At 31.8% G+C, this 14,133-nt stretch overlaps 1 protein-coding gene and 1 non-coding gene across 15 annotated transcripts in view; both read left to right on the top strand.

Moving 5' to 3' along the window:
- Positions 1 to 14,133, top strand: part of EHBP1 (EH domain binding protein 1) — a 308,435-nt gene that overhangs the window by 201,153 nt on the left and 93,149 nt on the right. For all 14 annotated transcript variants that reach the window (XM_039887026.1, XM_039887034.1, XM_039887027.1 and 11 more), the window contains 2 exons: positions 8,879 to 9,057; positions 9,796 to 9,844. In XM_039887026.1, coding sequence (XP_039742960.1) covers positions 8,879 to 9,057; positions 9,796 to 9,844 — 228 coding nt within the window. The remainder of the gene's footprint in view (positions 1 to 8,878; positions 9,058 to 9,795; positions 9,845 to 14,133) is intronic.
- On the top strand, positions 4,246 to 4,364 carry LOC120622293 (5S ribosomal RNA). Its single transcript, XR_005658466.1, has one exon. It is a non-coding gene; the product is annotated as a 5S ribosomal RNA (ribosomal RNA).

The following is a 14,133-nucleotide window of genomic DNA, read 5'->3' as shown; positions in this document are numbered from 1 at the left end:
AAGAATGTGCTTAACACCACTTAAAAATAGTTAAGATGGTATACGCTATTATGTATATTTTACCAAATTAAAAAATATCTTACTGATTTTGACCCCAAAGGATTTTTGTTTATGTGAATTACCTATTATTGATAATTACAATATTAGAAATTAAAAATGAGAAAATTTTAAAATGTATTAATTCACTTAATATAATAATAATAAACCATTACATACATTTTAACAAATAACATTTTTAATGAAAAATGACTATTTTCCAAAACAAAAACAATTTATTAAGAAGAATGAATTTTTTCCCACTTTTGCCAAACTTTAATGTCTGGCTTAATAGAAGACAGCTTTGACTTTTAACCTGTTGTAATATGTTGTTTGGTTGAAGTATATGAAGAAAATCTGACTTTACTCACTTATATAATTGGAAAAATAAGAATATTTTAATATACTTTTCAAATAACTGGGAATTGAATTCTTTAATACTACACCAAACTCAAAAATGATAGTTTGTTATTGGCAGAGTGGAATCTGAAACAATACATTGGTCTATCTTGAATTTTCAATGGATATTTTATTAATGCAGGGTTTTATAACATCATGCATTGTTCATTTGGAAAATGTCGATTCCTTAACTCCTGAAGGTCTTCTAAATGTTGTCACATTTGATTACATAATATAAAAAAGTAATATTTGTTAATGCCATCACAAGTCATTTCACACAAGTCTTTAAGTCCATTCTTTTCCTCACTTCTATTGTATATGGGTCTATTTCTACTCTCCTTATTCTACATAATTACTAGATATATTTGATTTTGGTTCTGATATCACATTTTATGCTTTCCAAATTAAACAAAATTTTACATTATGAGTTATATTTTTTGTTTTATGTATATTTGATTCTTCTGATATTTTAGGAAGTTTAACTGTTGATTTAATTGTTAACATGTCCCCATATATTGCAGGTCAGGGTTACGTATGTCTTTTAGTTTTTAAGTTAAAAAAGATTTACTTTTCTGTTTCTCATTATAGTTGTTACCTTTAGGTAATTTTCAAAGTGAATTAGAAAACCACCATCTTTATTTTATCATTTCTAGCAATTCCAATATTATTTTTAACTTCTTGTTGCTGTGAAACTTAACATATATGTGAAATATATTCAAAAAGTACATAAAACATAATACACAGCTTAACAAATTAAGTGAACATCTACAAAAATGCCACAAGAATTAGATGTTTGCCAACACTCCAGGGGCCATCTGCTTTTGTGCCCTTTCCTTATCCTAACTCTTTCCTCTACCTAAAGATAATTACTGTCATAATTTTATAGTAATTATTTTGTTCTTTGCTTTTTGGCAAATATAGTACATATCCTTAAGCACTATAGTTTACTTTGTTTCTTCATTTTATATAAATGGAATCTTATGTATATATGAATTTTTACCTGTTTTTTTTTTGTTGTTGTTGTTCAATAGGATGTTTTAGGTTTAAACGAATATTTCTGTATGTCTTTAGTATTTTACTATCTGAGTAGGCCACAGTTTTAAAATCTATTTTATTGTTGATGAACATTTGGATTATTTTCAAATTTGGGAAATTATAAACAGTGCTGCTGTGAACATTTTTAAACATGTATAAGCATACATTTCTGTTCTATGTAAGGATATATTTTCATAAGATATAAACTTATGATTGCTGGTCATAGGTTAGGCATATCTTCAAATTTACCATAGAGATAATGCCATTGTGGTTTTCCATCAGCGCTGTGTGAGCTCCTTTTGCTCCACATTCCTTGACAACACATGATATTGTTAATTTCATTAAAATTTTATTTCATTTTAACAAAAGACTTTAAAATTTTAGCCTTTCTAGGGGTGGGGGGAGTGCATAGTAGAGCCTCATGCAATTCTCTGAATACTAATGTGATGGAACGGATTATCTTATGTTTACTAGATATTCAAGTTTCTCCTTTTGCAAAGTGCACATTCAGTTTTTGCCCATTTTTCTATTGACAGACCTCTGTTTCTTACTGATTTGTAGAGGTTTTTGGATATTCTGAGTTTAAGTTGTTTAATATATAAGTTAACATTATAGCATCAGGAATGCAGCATTATATTTCCCCCACACACAAACACATGAGCTATTTAGTTGTAAGGTGGGTCAATGTAGACCACTCTGGCTTATAAAATATAGGATCTTGTAACAGCCCATACTTGCAACTGTTAGATCCCTTGGGGATCACATTTGGCTATAAGAATCACACTAAGCACAGGGAAGCTGTGGCCTTTGCTTTTTAGTAGGCATTTATAGTTTATTCACAGGCTTCCAAGTTTAAATGTAGTTCACCAAACTGGGTCATTTTTATAATAATTAGTGTTGTCTGATAACATCTGACATTTCGTGTTATTCTTAATTCAATATTTCTATGGAAATGTTGCTAAACTCACGGTCATTTCCTCATGAAGAAAGAGTTTAGGTCTGTTGGTTAACCCTTTCCCTGGGAAAAAAGTTGGTATCTTTACAAAATTGAGTCTTTTTATCCATGAATATGGTATATTCTCCATTTCTTTAGGTCTCCTATATTCTCTCACAATAAAATGTGATAGTTTTTATAATAAGTCATGCACATTATTTATTAGATTTAATAGATTTATTTAGTAGATTTATTCCTTAGTACTTGATATGTTTAAGCCTTATCAGTGGTTTTAAAATTTTTAATTTCTAATTGCTTTTGTTAATGTACAGGAATGCAGTAGGTTTTATAAATTTTCTTTTCGTATCCAGCAGCTTCTTTAAATTTTCTCATTAATGTTAATTATCTGTAGATTCATTTGAATTTTCTGTATTATATTATTTGAAAATAGCAACAATTTTATAGTTTCATTTCTTTTCCAATGTTTATACCTTTCTTTTTCTGGCCTTAATATGATAGCTATAATCTCCAACACAATGTGGAATAAAAGTAGTGATAGAATCTCATTCTCAAATAGAAAACTAAATATTTTACTATTGTAATATCTGTGGTAAGCTTTTTTCAAGTTAAGGAATGCTAAGATTATTTTATAGAATATAAATGGATCTTAAATTATATTAAAAGTTTTTCTGCACTTAGGTGATTCTATCTACATATTTTTCCCTATAATCTGTTAATATAACAAGTTATGTCAGTAGATTTGCTAACTTTAAGTCAAATGTGCATCCTGGGGTAAATCCAGTTTGTTCAATTTATAAATTGCTGGATTCAATATGCTAACATTTTCATTGAGACTTTTCTTCTCATGACAGGTTTTCCTGTAACTTTGCCTTGTACTATTGAGTTTTGATATCAAAATTTGCAAGGATCATTAAGTGAATTGGGAAATAAACCCGTTTTTCTTATTCTCTGGAAGAATTTGTGTAATGCTTCAGACATTTCATCCTTAAATGTTTGGTAGAACTTATCAGTGATGTCAACTAGAATTTTGTTCATAAGAAGGTTTTTAATTACAAATTCAGTTTCTTTAATGTTATAGAACTATCCAGGTTTTGTATTTCTAGGAATTTGCTTCCCTCTATCTTGGTCGGTCACATTAGAGGTTTAATTGATTTCGTCCTTTCAAAGAAGCAACTTTTGGCTTTGTTAATCCTTTTTATTGCATGCCAAATTTTTATCTCTCTTTTTTTGGGGGGGAGCTCCATTTTTATTGTATTTTTTCTACTTTGAGGGTGGAGAGGCTCATACTGCTTTTTGGGAGTCTACCAACATACAGCACTCCTTCTCAATTCAGTCTTCCAGATCAGCCATTATAAAAGCAGCACTGAGAGCTTCGCTTACTCTCTGGGCTTCTAGTCTCTCCACATCTTGGCCTGGGTATAGTTATTTGATGTTTCTTCGAAGGTTTTCTGAAAAATATTTTGTTTAGCTTTTTAAAAATTGTATTCTGGTAGTAGTAATACTTTAATGTAAGCAGAAGTTTCTCCCAATATTATTTTAATTATAACATAATCTTTCTGATTGTCTAGTAGTCAAATAACAAAGCCAGTACAGATATAAGTGTTCTTGTTCTCACCTCTCCTGTTGCTTGGGGCTCACCAAATGTTAAGATTTATCTAAAGTTCCCTCAACCATTTGCAATATTTGCAACAATTGGGGGAAGGCTCCCAGATCTACAGTAGGGAGACTAAAATGTCCTACAAGTTTAGCAATAGTAGTGTATATCTCATTGCTGTAGAGTTAATTCTAGTTCTAACCAGCAATCTAAAAATCTCAACAGAGTCTATAGCCATGCCACCCTGAACAAGCCCGATCTCATCTGATCTCGGAAGCTAAGCAGGGTTGGGCCTGGTTAGTACTTGGATGGGAGACCACCTAAGAAGACCAGGTACTGTAGGCGTAAGAAATAAAAAATAAGGGATTGTAAGCTGACAAGGTCCTTGCAGTCTGTGAGGTCAACCAAGGGTTGCCTTGCCGAAAACAATAAATAAATAAAATAAAAATAAAAAAATAAAATCCCAATAGAATGGGCAAAGGGTTTTGTTAACAAAGTAATTCTAGGGTTTAAATAATTTGGATCAATTACCTATTTTGAATTAATTAATTTAACATGCATGGGGCAGTGATCTAAGCTCTGAAAAAGAGAAGTTGTCTGAGATAATCCACTAGTTTTAAGAAACTTACAGTTTCTGCTAAGGTCCTAAATGTGAGTTATCTCGAAATGTGAAGTACATGTGTTTACAAGCATAGGCTCTGGAGTGGAAACACCTTGATATAAATTCTAAATCTTTTTGTAGAGAGAAGTTAATATATTGTAGTAAAAATAATTTAAGAGAGACAGAAAATCAAAGGAACATTGAAAAGGGTTCCTATTGACTGGGAATTGGGAAGAGATTTCATGTGGGAGATGACAATTGAATTTAATCTTGATGATATAGAGTGGAATTGTAGCAGTTGTACTTGGGACAGAATATATTTCAAGTAGGGTGGCAATCTATGTGGTCAACGACTGAAAGTGGAGGAACTGGGGGCTAGGCAGGAAAGCATAGTGATTTTAGAGAATGGTGAGTCATCTTTGAGAGTAGATATGTTAAAAAAGATTTGGGATTCAGTGCTCAAAAGAATTTTGCCATCATTTTGTATGTTCTTGAGAGCCATTAGGGACTTCGACCTGTATTTTCAGAAGATGGTTGCTATGGCAGTGGATCAGGTAAGGGAGAATTTGGAAGAAGGAAGACTTATTAGGAAGATTTTGCAATAGCCCAGGCAAAAGAAGTTAGATTACAAAATCATTATAACAGTAGGATCAAAATTGCTCATGAATTAACTAGTAAGGGATAATAGCTGATGGAATTCAAAGCTGAGATTAAAAGTCTAGATAACTGGAACAATAGCAGTGTCATTTGCAAACATAATAAAAATGAAGCAGGTTATAAGAAAAAATTATAATTATGGTTTTGAACATATTGAATTTGAATTTTATATGGCAGGAAGGACAGCCAGCTGGAAATGTCAACTTGAGATAGTTTGAACTATAAATGTATATTTGGGAATCATCTGCATGAAAGTGAAAGCTGGAATCCTGGGAGTGAATCAGCTCAAAGTGTGGAGAGAGAAAACTATTTAGAGCAATACCTAGAGGAATATACGTGCTTGTATCAGTGGAAGAAGGGGAGACAGCTAAAGAGAAAGCAAGTGCAGTCAGAGGGGTAGAGCAGAAAAAAAGAGAATTGAAATTTCTCGCAGCTATTAAAATTTAGGAAATTTTGTAACAAGTTTTTTGACTAAATTTTCTGAAAAAGATTATGTTGCCATTGTTCACAAAAATAACTAGGTGGCCTTACTATTTTTAATATGTTATATGCTCTGTTAACAGAAATAATACATTAAAATGATCTATATTAGAACATAGAACTGTTAAATGAAACAGTGGTCTCAAGTCCTATACCTTCTCAACTGTCACCACTTCAAACTAGCTCCATAATCATTATGGTTGACATTTAACAGTAGTTCTCAATTACACTGAGATCAGTGCAATTCCATCCATATAGTGGCTTGATTGAGAGTGATCATTCTAACCATAAGTGAGCAGACTGATCATTCTAACCATAAAGTTATAATTAGAATGACTTTTATAAATTTCCTCTCTCAGAGCATAAAAAGAACAACTGTAATAATCTGCTTTGCTTTCCCAATATGTTAAATAGATGTACCTTTTCATACATCTGGCCATTACAAAAATACAAGAAAGAAATTTTTAAAGAGTTATTCCAATATTTGAAAGTTTGTTTCTATGCCTAATGGCCAGATTTTGTTGTCTCCCTTTCTTTGGAAAACAATAAATTACAGTCATTCTGAGCTGCTTTTTTCTTCAAACTCATAATAGATACATTGCCACGAATTCCAAGTGCCCCATTTTGCACATAGAGTTTCAAGATTATCTTCTAGCTTTGTTTGCAAGAAATATTTTCAATATCTTGAAGAAATTCATGGCCTTTGAGGTTTCCAAAAGACCCTCAAAAATAGGAATTCAAGTGCTGAAGGAGAGTGGTAATGAGCATAATGGGCGGGATGAGGGTGAGGCAAATCTTGTTACTACAACAACACTCTAAGTGAGACAGAGAGAGTCAAGCAACACGCCACATTTACTATAAAATCAGGAGCCAGCAGTTTCATCCATTTATATATTGAAGGTTTCAAAATGATTTAACTGCTTATTTCTTTATGCCCCTCTGCAAAATATTAGAGGAAAAGTCAGCAGTTCTGAAATAGAGGATTCATTGAACAATTGCTGTGTTTCAGTTTACTTTCTCTGCAACCAACATGACCATTTATAGGTCAATACATATGACTTCTTTTCATGGCAGTGCAGTAAGCATTCCTATAAGATATTTTAGTACAAGTGTAAATCCTAAGTTTAGTTCTTCCGGCCTTTCTTGAGCCTCCTTAGAAATAAGGATATATTCACAATCACAGTGACATCATATGTTTTCCTTAGTAACTTTTAAGTATAGAAAGCCACTCTAGATTGTAGCATGGTGATAATGACATTTGTACATTACCTATGTATGTGTTACTGGTGATTAAAATGAATCATTGTAATGATAGTTGCAGATTACCTGGCCCATGTACATGCTACCCATGCTTGGAATAAATCAGTGCTTTAATAATATAATTTGCTACAGAATTTTTTTTTGTTTTTTAAAATTAAATTTATTGAGGTAACATTGGCTAATAACATTATATAAATTTCAGGTGTACAACATTATAGTTTGATATCTGTATACTTTATTGCGTGCTTGCCACCCAAAGTGTAGTTTCCTTCCATTACCATATATTTGATCTCCTTTACCCAATTCACCCTCCTTTACCCACTTCCCTTTGGTAACCACCATTATGTTGTCTGTATCTATGAGTTTGTTTTTCTTTGTTTTGTTAGTTCATTTTTTTTTTTTTGTATTCTGTATCATATGTTTTTGTCCTTTTTCAGCTGGCATTGCATTTAGCTGATGCAAATGGCAACATTTCATTTTTTTTTATGGCTGAGTAGTAGTCCATTGTGTGTGTGTATATACACACACATATATATCTCACATCTTTATCCAGTCATTTGTCAGTGGACACTTAGTTTATTTCCATGTATTGCTATAGCAAATCATGCTGCTGTGAACATCGGGGTACATATATCTTTATGAATTAGTATTTTCAGATTTTTCAGGTATATATCTAGAAGAGGAATTGCTGGATCAGAAAAATATTTCAATAAATACAGTTCCTTAATAGAAAAATCTAAGAAAAAAATGTATTTGTTCATTGATCCCCTAGTCACAGACCACTCTCTACTTCACTTCCAGGTTAAGTGACTAGAGAGATTCGAAAGTGACAGTGAAAAATCACTGTTAGGTGAAAAGATACTTAATAGTTCATTTTTATATATGTTAGACTGATAGTTAAGAAATCTATTGTTCTAAGGTAAATATTTACTATATTAGGAATTCCATTTTTACCTACTTATTTGTATTAAATATAATTGATCCAAACTTGTTGATTTTTATGACCTGTGAATTTTTCAGCATTGACTTTATATAGGTGATTATTTAAAGAATAACACTTTGCTAGATTTATGGTTGTTTACAGCATTTTTTAACCTGACAGTTAATAAAAAATAAGAAATTACATCCCTGGTGTTTCTTAGTAGTCTTCCCAGAGGAGAACAAATGCATAAGTCATGATTATGTGGTGCATAAGTCATGATTATGTGGTGTTGATGATTTTAATTGTTTAGCACTAACATGCTTTTGTCAAGTGGGGGCATCGTTGGTCTTTCTTAAGTAAGCTGTGTGGCAATAATTGTTTGCTTGTTAAACTTAAATGATATTAGGAATAAATAATTATTCTCCTTTCACCTTGTTTTAGAGGCTTCTATTTATATCTATAGCCAGCACTCTTAAATGATATCAAGATTTAAAGTCCATTTAAAAGTTTCTTTAAGTTTTGGTTGTATCTGTCTCTAAAGTTACCATCATAAAATGTGGTTGTTATTCAGTAAAAGGAACTATATTTGTACATGATTGCATTTGGGGGAAGTTTTTTAGGGTGTGTTACACAGATATTCAGTCCGAAGTATTTGAATACTTTAATATAATGTTTCCATCATTATAGCTCTTGGCCTGTTCTTATGTAGAAGTTTAAAATTTTGCATATCTAACTCTTTGTCAGGCAAATGCCATAGGCTAAAACTAAAGATAATAACTTAAGATTCATGTCTCTTTCTTGGATGTTAGAATTGTCTTGAACTGACAGTTTTGAAGGACTTAAACTGACATCAAAGGGCTCAAATGATCTAGTAAGGTCAATTAATGTTAATTTTCATCTTCCATTAGATTAATGTTTTCCTCTTTTCTTTTTTTCTAGCCAAGTCCTATACCAAGTCCTGTTTTGGGGCGAAAGCCAAATGCTAGTCAGTCATTGCTTGTATGGTGCAAAGAAGTTACAAAGAATTACCGGGGAGTAAAAATCACCAATTTTACTACATCATGGAGAAATGGTTTATCTTTTTGTGCAATATTGCACCACTTTAGACCAGATTTAATGTAAGTAGAAAAATGTCCATTCCTTATATTTTTTAAATGATAGACAACTTTAAAAAAATAAAATAATTTCTTAACACATATCCTGAAATACTTGACTTTATATTTCTTTATTATCCACACTTCCTCTTTTCGAGAGAAGAAATGTATGCTAGAAAGAAAAGTTCTTGATACCTAAAAATAGTCCTTTCTGTTTTTTTAAAAAAATTTCTCCTTAATCTCATACAATGAACTGACTTCAAATTATTATGAAAATTGAGATAGTGTTAAAACGAGATGAGACAAATAAGCCTGTAGCTCTTTGTACATTTACAAGGGATTACCTCATGGTAAATTTGGTTGTCAAGGCTAGTCTCTGGTTCCTGCCTTAACTTTTTTTTTTTTAGATGGAAAGTTTCAGGCAATGAAACATGTAATCACAGTTTTTCTTCTTTTCTTTTTCTTTCTTTCTTTCTTTCTTTCTTTCTTTCTTTCTTTCTTTCTTTCTTTCTTTCTTTCTCTATGTCTTTCTTTCTTTCTTTCTTTCTTTCTTTCTTTTTCTTTCTCTCTCTCTTTTCTTTCTTTCTCTCTCTCTCTCTTTTCTTTCTTTCTTCGCTCGTTCATTCATTCTTAATTTTTCACACTATGAAATTGCTCATTACTCTGGTATTATTGAGTGTCAAATTTTTAGATTCAGTTTGTTTTTAAAACAGGTGTTTTATTAAATACTATATGTACTTACTGTGCCATTTTCTCCCTCAGTGACTACAAGTCTCTGAATCCTCAAGATATTAAAGAGAACAACAAAAAGGTAAGAATTGCCAAGAAAAAAAATACATTGTTTCAATTTGGCTTCACTGCTGGCTTTTATTAATTTGGGGAATGGGAGTTGTTTCATGAGGTCATAACTGCAGCTCACAGAAGGTAGTCTGCTTCTTGCAGTTCAAATGGGATGCCTGTTTTTTTCTAGTTTGTAATGACCTTCAAAGACCACAGGTGCCGGATTGGCATCAGATTTTACTATGTGTATGAACTTCATTAGCTGTTAAATATTTGTTATAGCATATTGCTTTTATTTAGGAATTACCTTTTTTTAATTTAAATTAGTTTCAAGTATACAGTATATTGGTTAGACGTCTATATTGTTCTTAAAATGATCCCCCCAATTGTTCCCTCCCTCCCCTGGCCCTCCACTTAGCCATCATATTAATGCTAACTGCATTCCCTCTGCCGTGCTCCCCATGCCCAACTATCAACTACTAATTTGTACTTCTTTAACCCTTCACCTCATTCTCCTAGCCCCCCAACCTCCCTCCCCTCTGTCCATCATCAAATTGTCCACTATATTTGTGAGTCTGTTTTTGATTAGTTTATTCTTTTTATTCCTTGTGATACCCTATATAAGTGAAATCATATGGTAAAAAGTGTACCCAAAGCTGTTGTACCATAAACTATTATGAGTTTAGAAAAATCTGTTGGAAGGGGATGAGGGCAAGAGCCTAAAGCCAAGAAAGAATGTATATGTTCCTAGAAGCAAAAAGATATGAACATTGCTTCCTTTTTTCATTTTTTTTTTCATTTTCTGGTAAACTGTACAGTTTTTTTCCACATGATTAGTTAATCTACTGAGGTCAGAGCTTCCTAACTGGCGTGTAGGGGATATTGATCCTTTCAGCCTTCAAGGTAGCTGTGCAAGGGCTGAGTTTGCTGAAGCCACCAGGGCCAGCCGACTGTGGCAGCAGGCCGACTGAACTATTTATCCCAATGTGCAGTACAATATTATAATTTTCTGTGTGCACCATGACATGAAAAAGGAGAGAAGTACCTAACTCAATACACAGTAGGTACTCAATTAATGTTTTTGTTGTTGTTTGTTTTTGTTTTTGCACTGAATTAAGTCCTTCAACTGAAAAGTTAATAAAATGTATTATTGTCGTAGAACAAGAGTTCTTAAACTGGGACTTGTGGATAGAATTCAGGGGGTCCTTGAACATGGCTAGGGCAAAATATATTTTGTTTTCTCAACTCTTTAGCTGAAATTTATCGTTTCCTTCAAGTGAATTTAGGGAACAAACCACTGTAATATTAGCCATGCCTGAGAACTTTGTCACCTTTAGAATCTCAGATATTTTCATATCACTTTACAGTTGTAGATATCTACAAATATCTTTTAAGTTCATCACTTCTTCAAAATTACAATAGTTAATAGATTGATAAAAAGCATATATATTAGTATTTCTCAAATTGAGTTTTGCTAATATTTTAATTTTTCAATATAATTGGTTTCTTTTGTATTTCTATGTATTTCATACATGTAAAACATTATTCTGAGAAGGGGTTCATTGCCAAAAGGATTCATGAGTCAAAGTGATTAGTAACTTCTGGTCTAGCCTAAAATTTTTAATCTACTTTAAATTAGATAATTAAAATCACCAGTGATAAAAAGTCTATAAAGGGAACCTTGATAGAAGTTCAGTTAACAGATGAGAATTTAGTTCAAAATCTTTTTTTTTTTACTTTTCTTGTTCTCTAAAACCAAAAGTTTATATTGCCATTAAATTTTTTTTATTTATTTGCAAATGCATGATACCGGCCTTAAGACATACATTTTAAAACTGTCATATTTTTTATATTAAAATATGCCACCAAAAAAGGTAATCTTAAAAAATTGATACAATTTTCTTTGAAGAAATCACCTTTATGGTGGGCATGCTACAAAGTAAGTCATTCTCATGAATTATTTCTTGTATAATTTTGGAGAGCTCGTGTCTATCAAAGTAAAAATGCCTTGTTTTTCATTGGCTAAATTATCTTTACATCTGACAGTTCTTTACCTGCATTTTTTGCATTTGAATAAAATACTAAGCTAATTTAAACGCAGGTAAAAGCATTATAAAATAAATCATTAATTTTATATAGTGAAGCCTTCAAGTTACTGTTTGAAATTTTGAAAAGGAAACATTGTTGATTTTACCTAGCTGTATATTTTTAGAGTGAGGAATTTCCTTAAGGCCTAAGTCACACTTCTTTACGTTAGTTTTCAGGAACTTAATAATGATAAGCATACCTTGGATTTACATATAACTACATAGAAGAGAATATCTCATTAAAATTTTTTTTCGATTAGATCTTCCAGGGCAGATAATTGTGGCTTTTTGAAAGGATTTTAATTTAGATGATTCTATTCATTGCACAGTTCAATAAATAATTATTGTTATATAGTCTTTTCTTTTCATCACTTTGCAACTTCTTACCTGATATCTACATTGACTATCAGTTGCTACCTGCAAATTTATTTCCGGCTTCACATAGTTCTTCCTGATAACCCTATCTGCCCTTATTGGAGTTAAAGCAGCACAAGAAACAATGCCTCTGTCTTAAGTTCCATGCAGATGTATAACATAACTGGCAGTGACTTCTCCTTACCAATTAAATAACATCTAGGAATGAATAAGACAGTTTTCTTTGAAAGACCTCTTTTTTTTCTCCACATGCAGCTAAAAGACAGTAGGTGATTGACCATAGCAGAAGAGGTTAACCTATGGGAAAATTCCTTTATAAAGTCTTGACCTCACTTATAAGAAACCTGGTTTGTTTTTAAATGTTTTTTTTAGTGCAATTAGTGTGCATAAAATGAATTGCTACATGAAGCAGAACACCAGCAGGAGATTCCCCACAAGGAAACTAATCATTTTCCCAGGTCTGTAAAAAGTGCTAAATAAAAAAGGTATTTACCTGTGACATCTGATCTTAACCAATATGTCAGTGTTTTAGATAATTGGGAAATGTTTAGAATACTGCCCGTGGTGCTTTTCCTGATGGTCTGCAATTGATGTCTGTCAATCAGGGTGTCAAGATACATGAGGAAGAAAATGACTTTAATTTTCCTAAAACATGTAAAATAACAGGCCTAAACATGCTCACCAACTGAGCCATTCTCTCAAGTAAATACTTTGAGGCCCTTATATTATGAAATATTGTGCTGTGAAAATTGAAGAGGTTTTAATATCGCAATTTACTTTTCATTTTCTTTCTAACTTATTCTACGACATTTATTAAACTACAGGAAGAATACAAGACAAAGATTAAATTCAAAGGTAGAAACGCACTTTAACATGTAAGTGCAAAAGATTAATTCCCTCTGAATTTACATGATTTCCTAAAGTTTCTTTTAAAAAAAATGTGAATTATGATCCTACATCTAGATTCTTACAAAAACTAGACATTTCATATCTCAAAGCGAGACTATAACTACATGGTCCTTACTTCTTCTAAGTGTATGGCTAAACCTTTAGCCATATTTTTAATGCTTCCTAGCAACACAATGTTGTTTTCAAGGGTTAGGTCACAATACTAATAATTAATTGTAAATTGAGAAACAGCTTTGATTCTTCAAAACTAGAAAAACCTGATATGCCACAGTCATTTAAAGGCTAACAAAAATAATACAATGCAGCCTCACATTCTCAACTAGGTTGTACTACTCAAAACATTTCATTCTCTGCAAAATGGATGAAGTGAAAATAAAGTCGCTCTTCTAATTATGAAAATCAACCTAATTGGGCATTTAAAAATGTTTCTGTGTTTCTAGGCTTAAATAACATTTTCTTGTATTTTATACGAGGTAATCTAGGAGTTAGTTCCTTTGGGATAGCTAGTTGTATTTTTTCTTCACAAATCACTGCAATTAAATGACCATAGATGACCATGACTCTCATTTTTGCTTATTTATTGGAAAAAACATTTAAATTGTTATTAAGAAAAATTTTTTTCTCCGGCATCTACCCCACTTTTACAAATTTCCGACTCTGAATTTTGCTCTGCTCAAGTGGCATAATGTCAGTAACATAAAGGACTCTCCAACAACAACAAAAATCCATTAATTGTGCTGTTTTTTATGGTAACTTAATTTTATTTACTTTTAAAACTTTTTTTGAGGTTGATCGACACATGATATTATATTAGTTTCGGGTTTACAACATAATGATTCGATATTTCCATACATTGTGAAATGACTACCTTATGTCTAGTGAACATCGTACTTTGCTGTTTTTAAAATGTATGGAATCTCTGAATTATTCTCTATCTTTTGTTTTTCCT

Source organism: Pteropus medius, unplaced genomic scaffold (assembly GCF_902729225.1).
Source record: "Pteropus medius unplaced genomic scaffold, Ma_sr-lr_union100, whole genome shotgun sequence".
In the NCBI taxonomy this organism is placed as follows: Eukaryota; Metazoa; Chordata; class Mammalia; order Chiroptera; family Pteropodidae; genus Pteropus; species Pteropus medius.
Note: the sequence above shows the minus strand (reverse complement) of the source record. Positions and strands in the feature narration are given on the sequence as shown.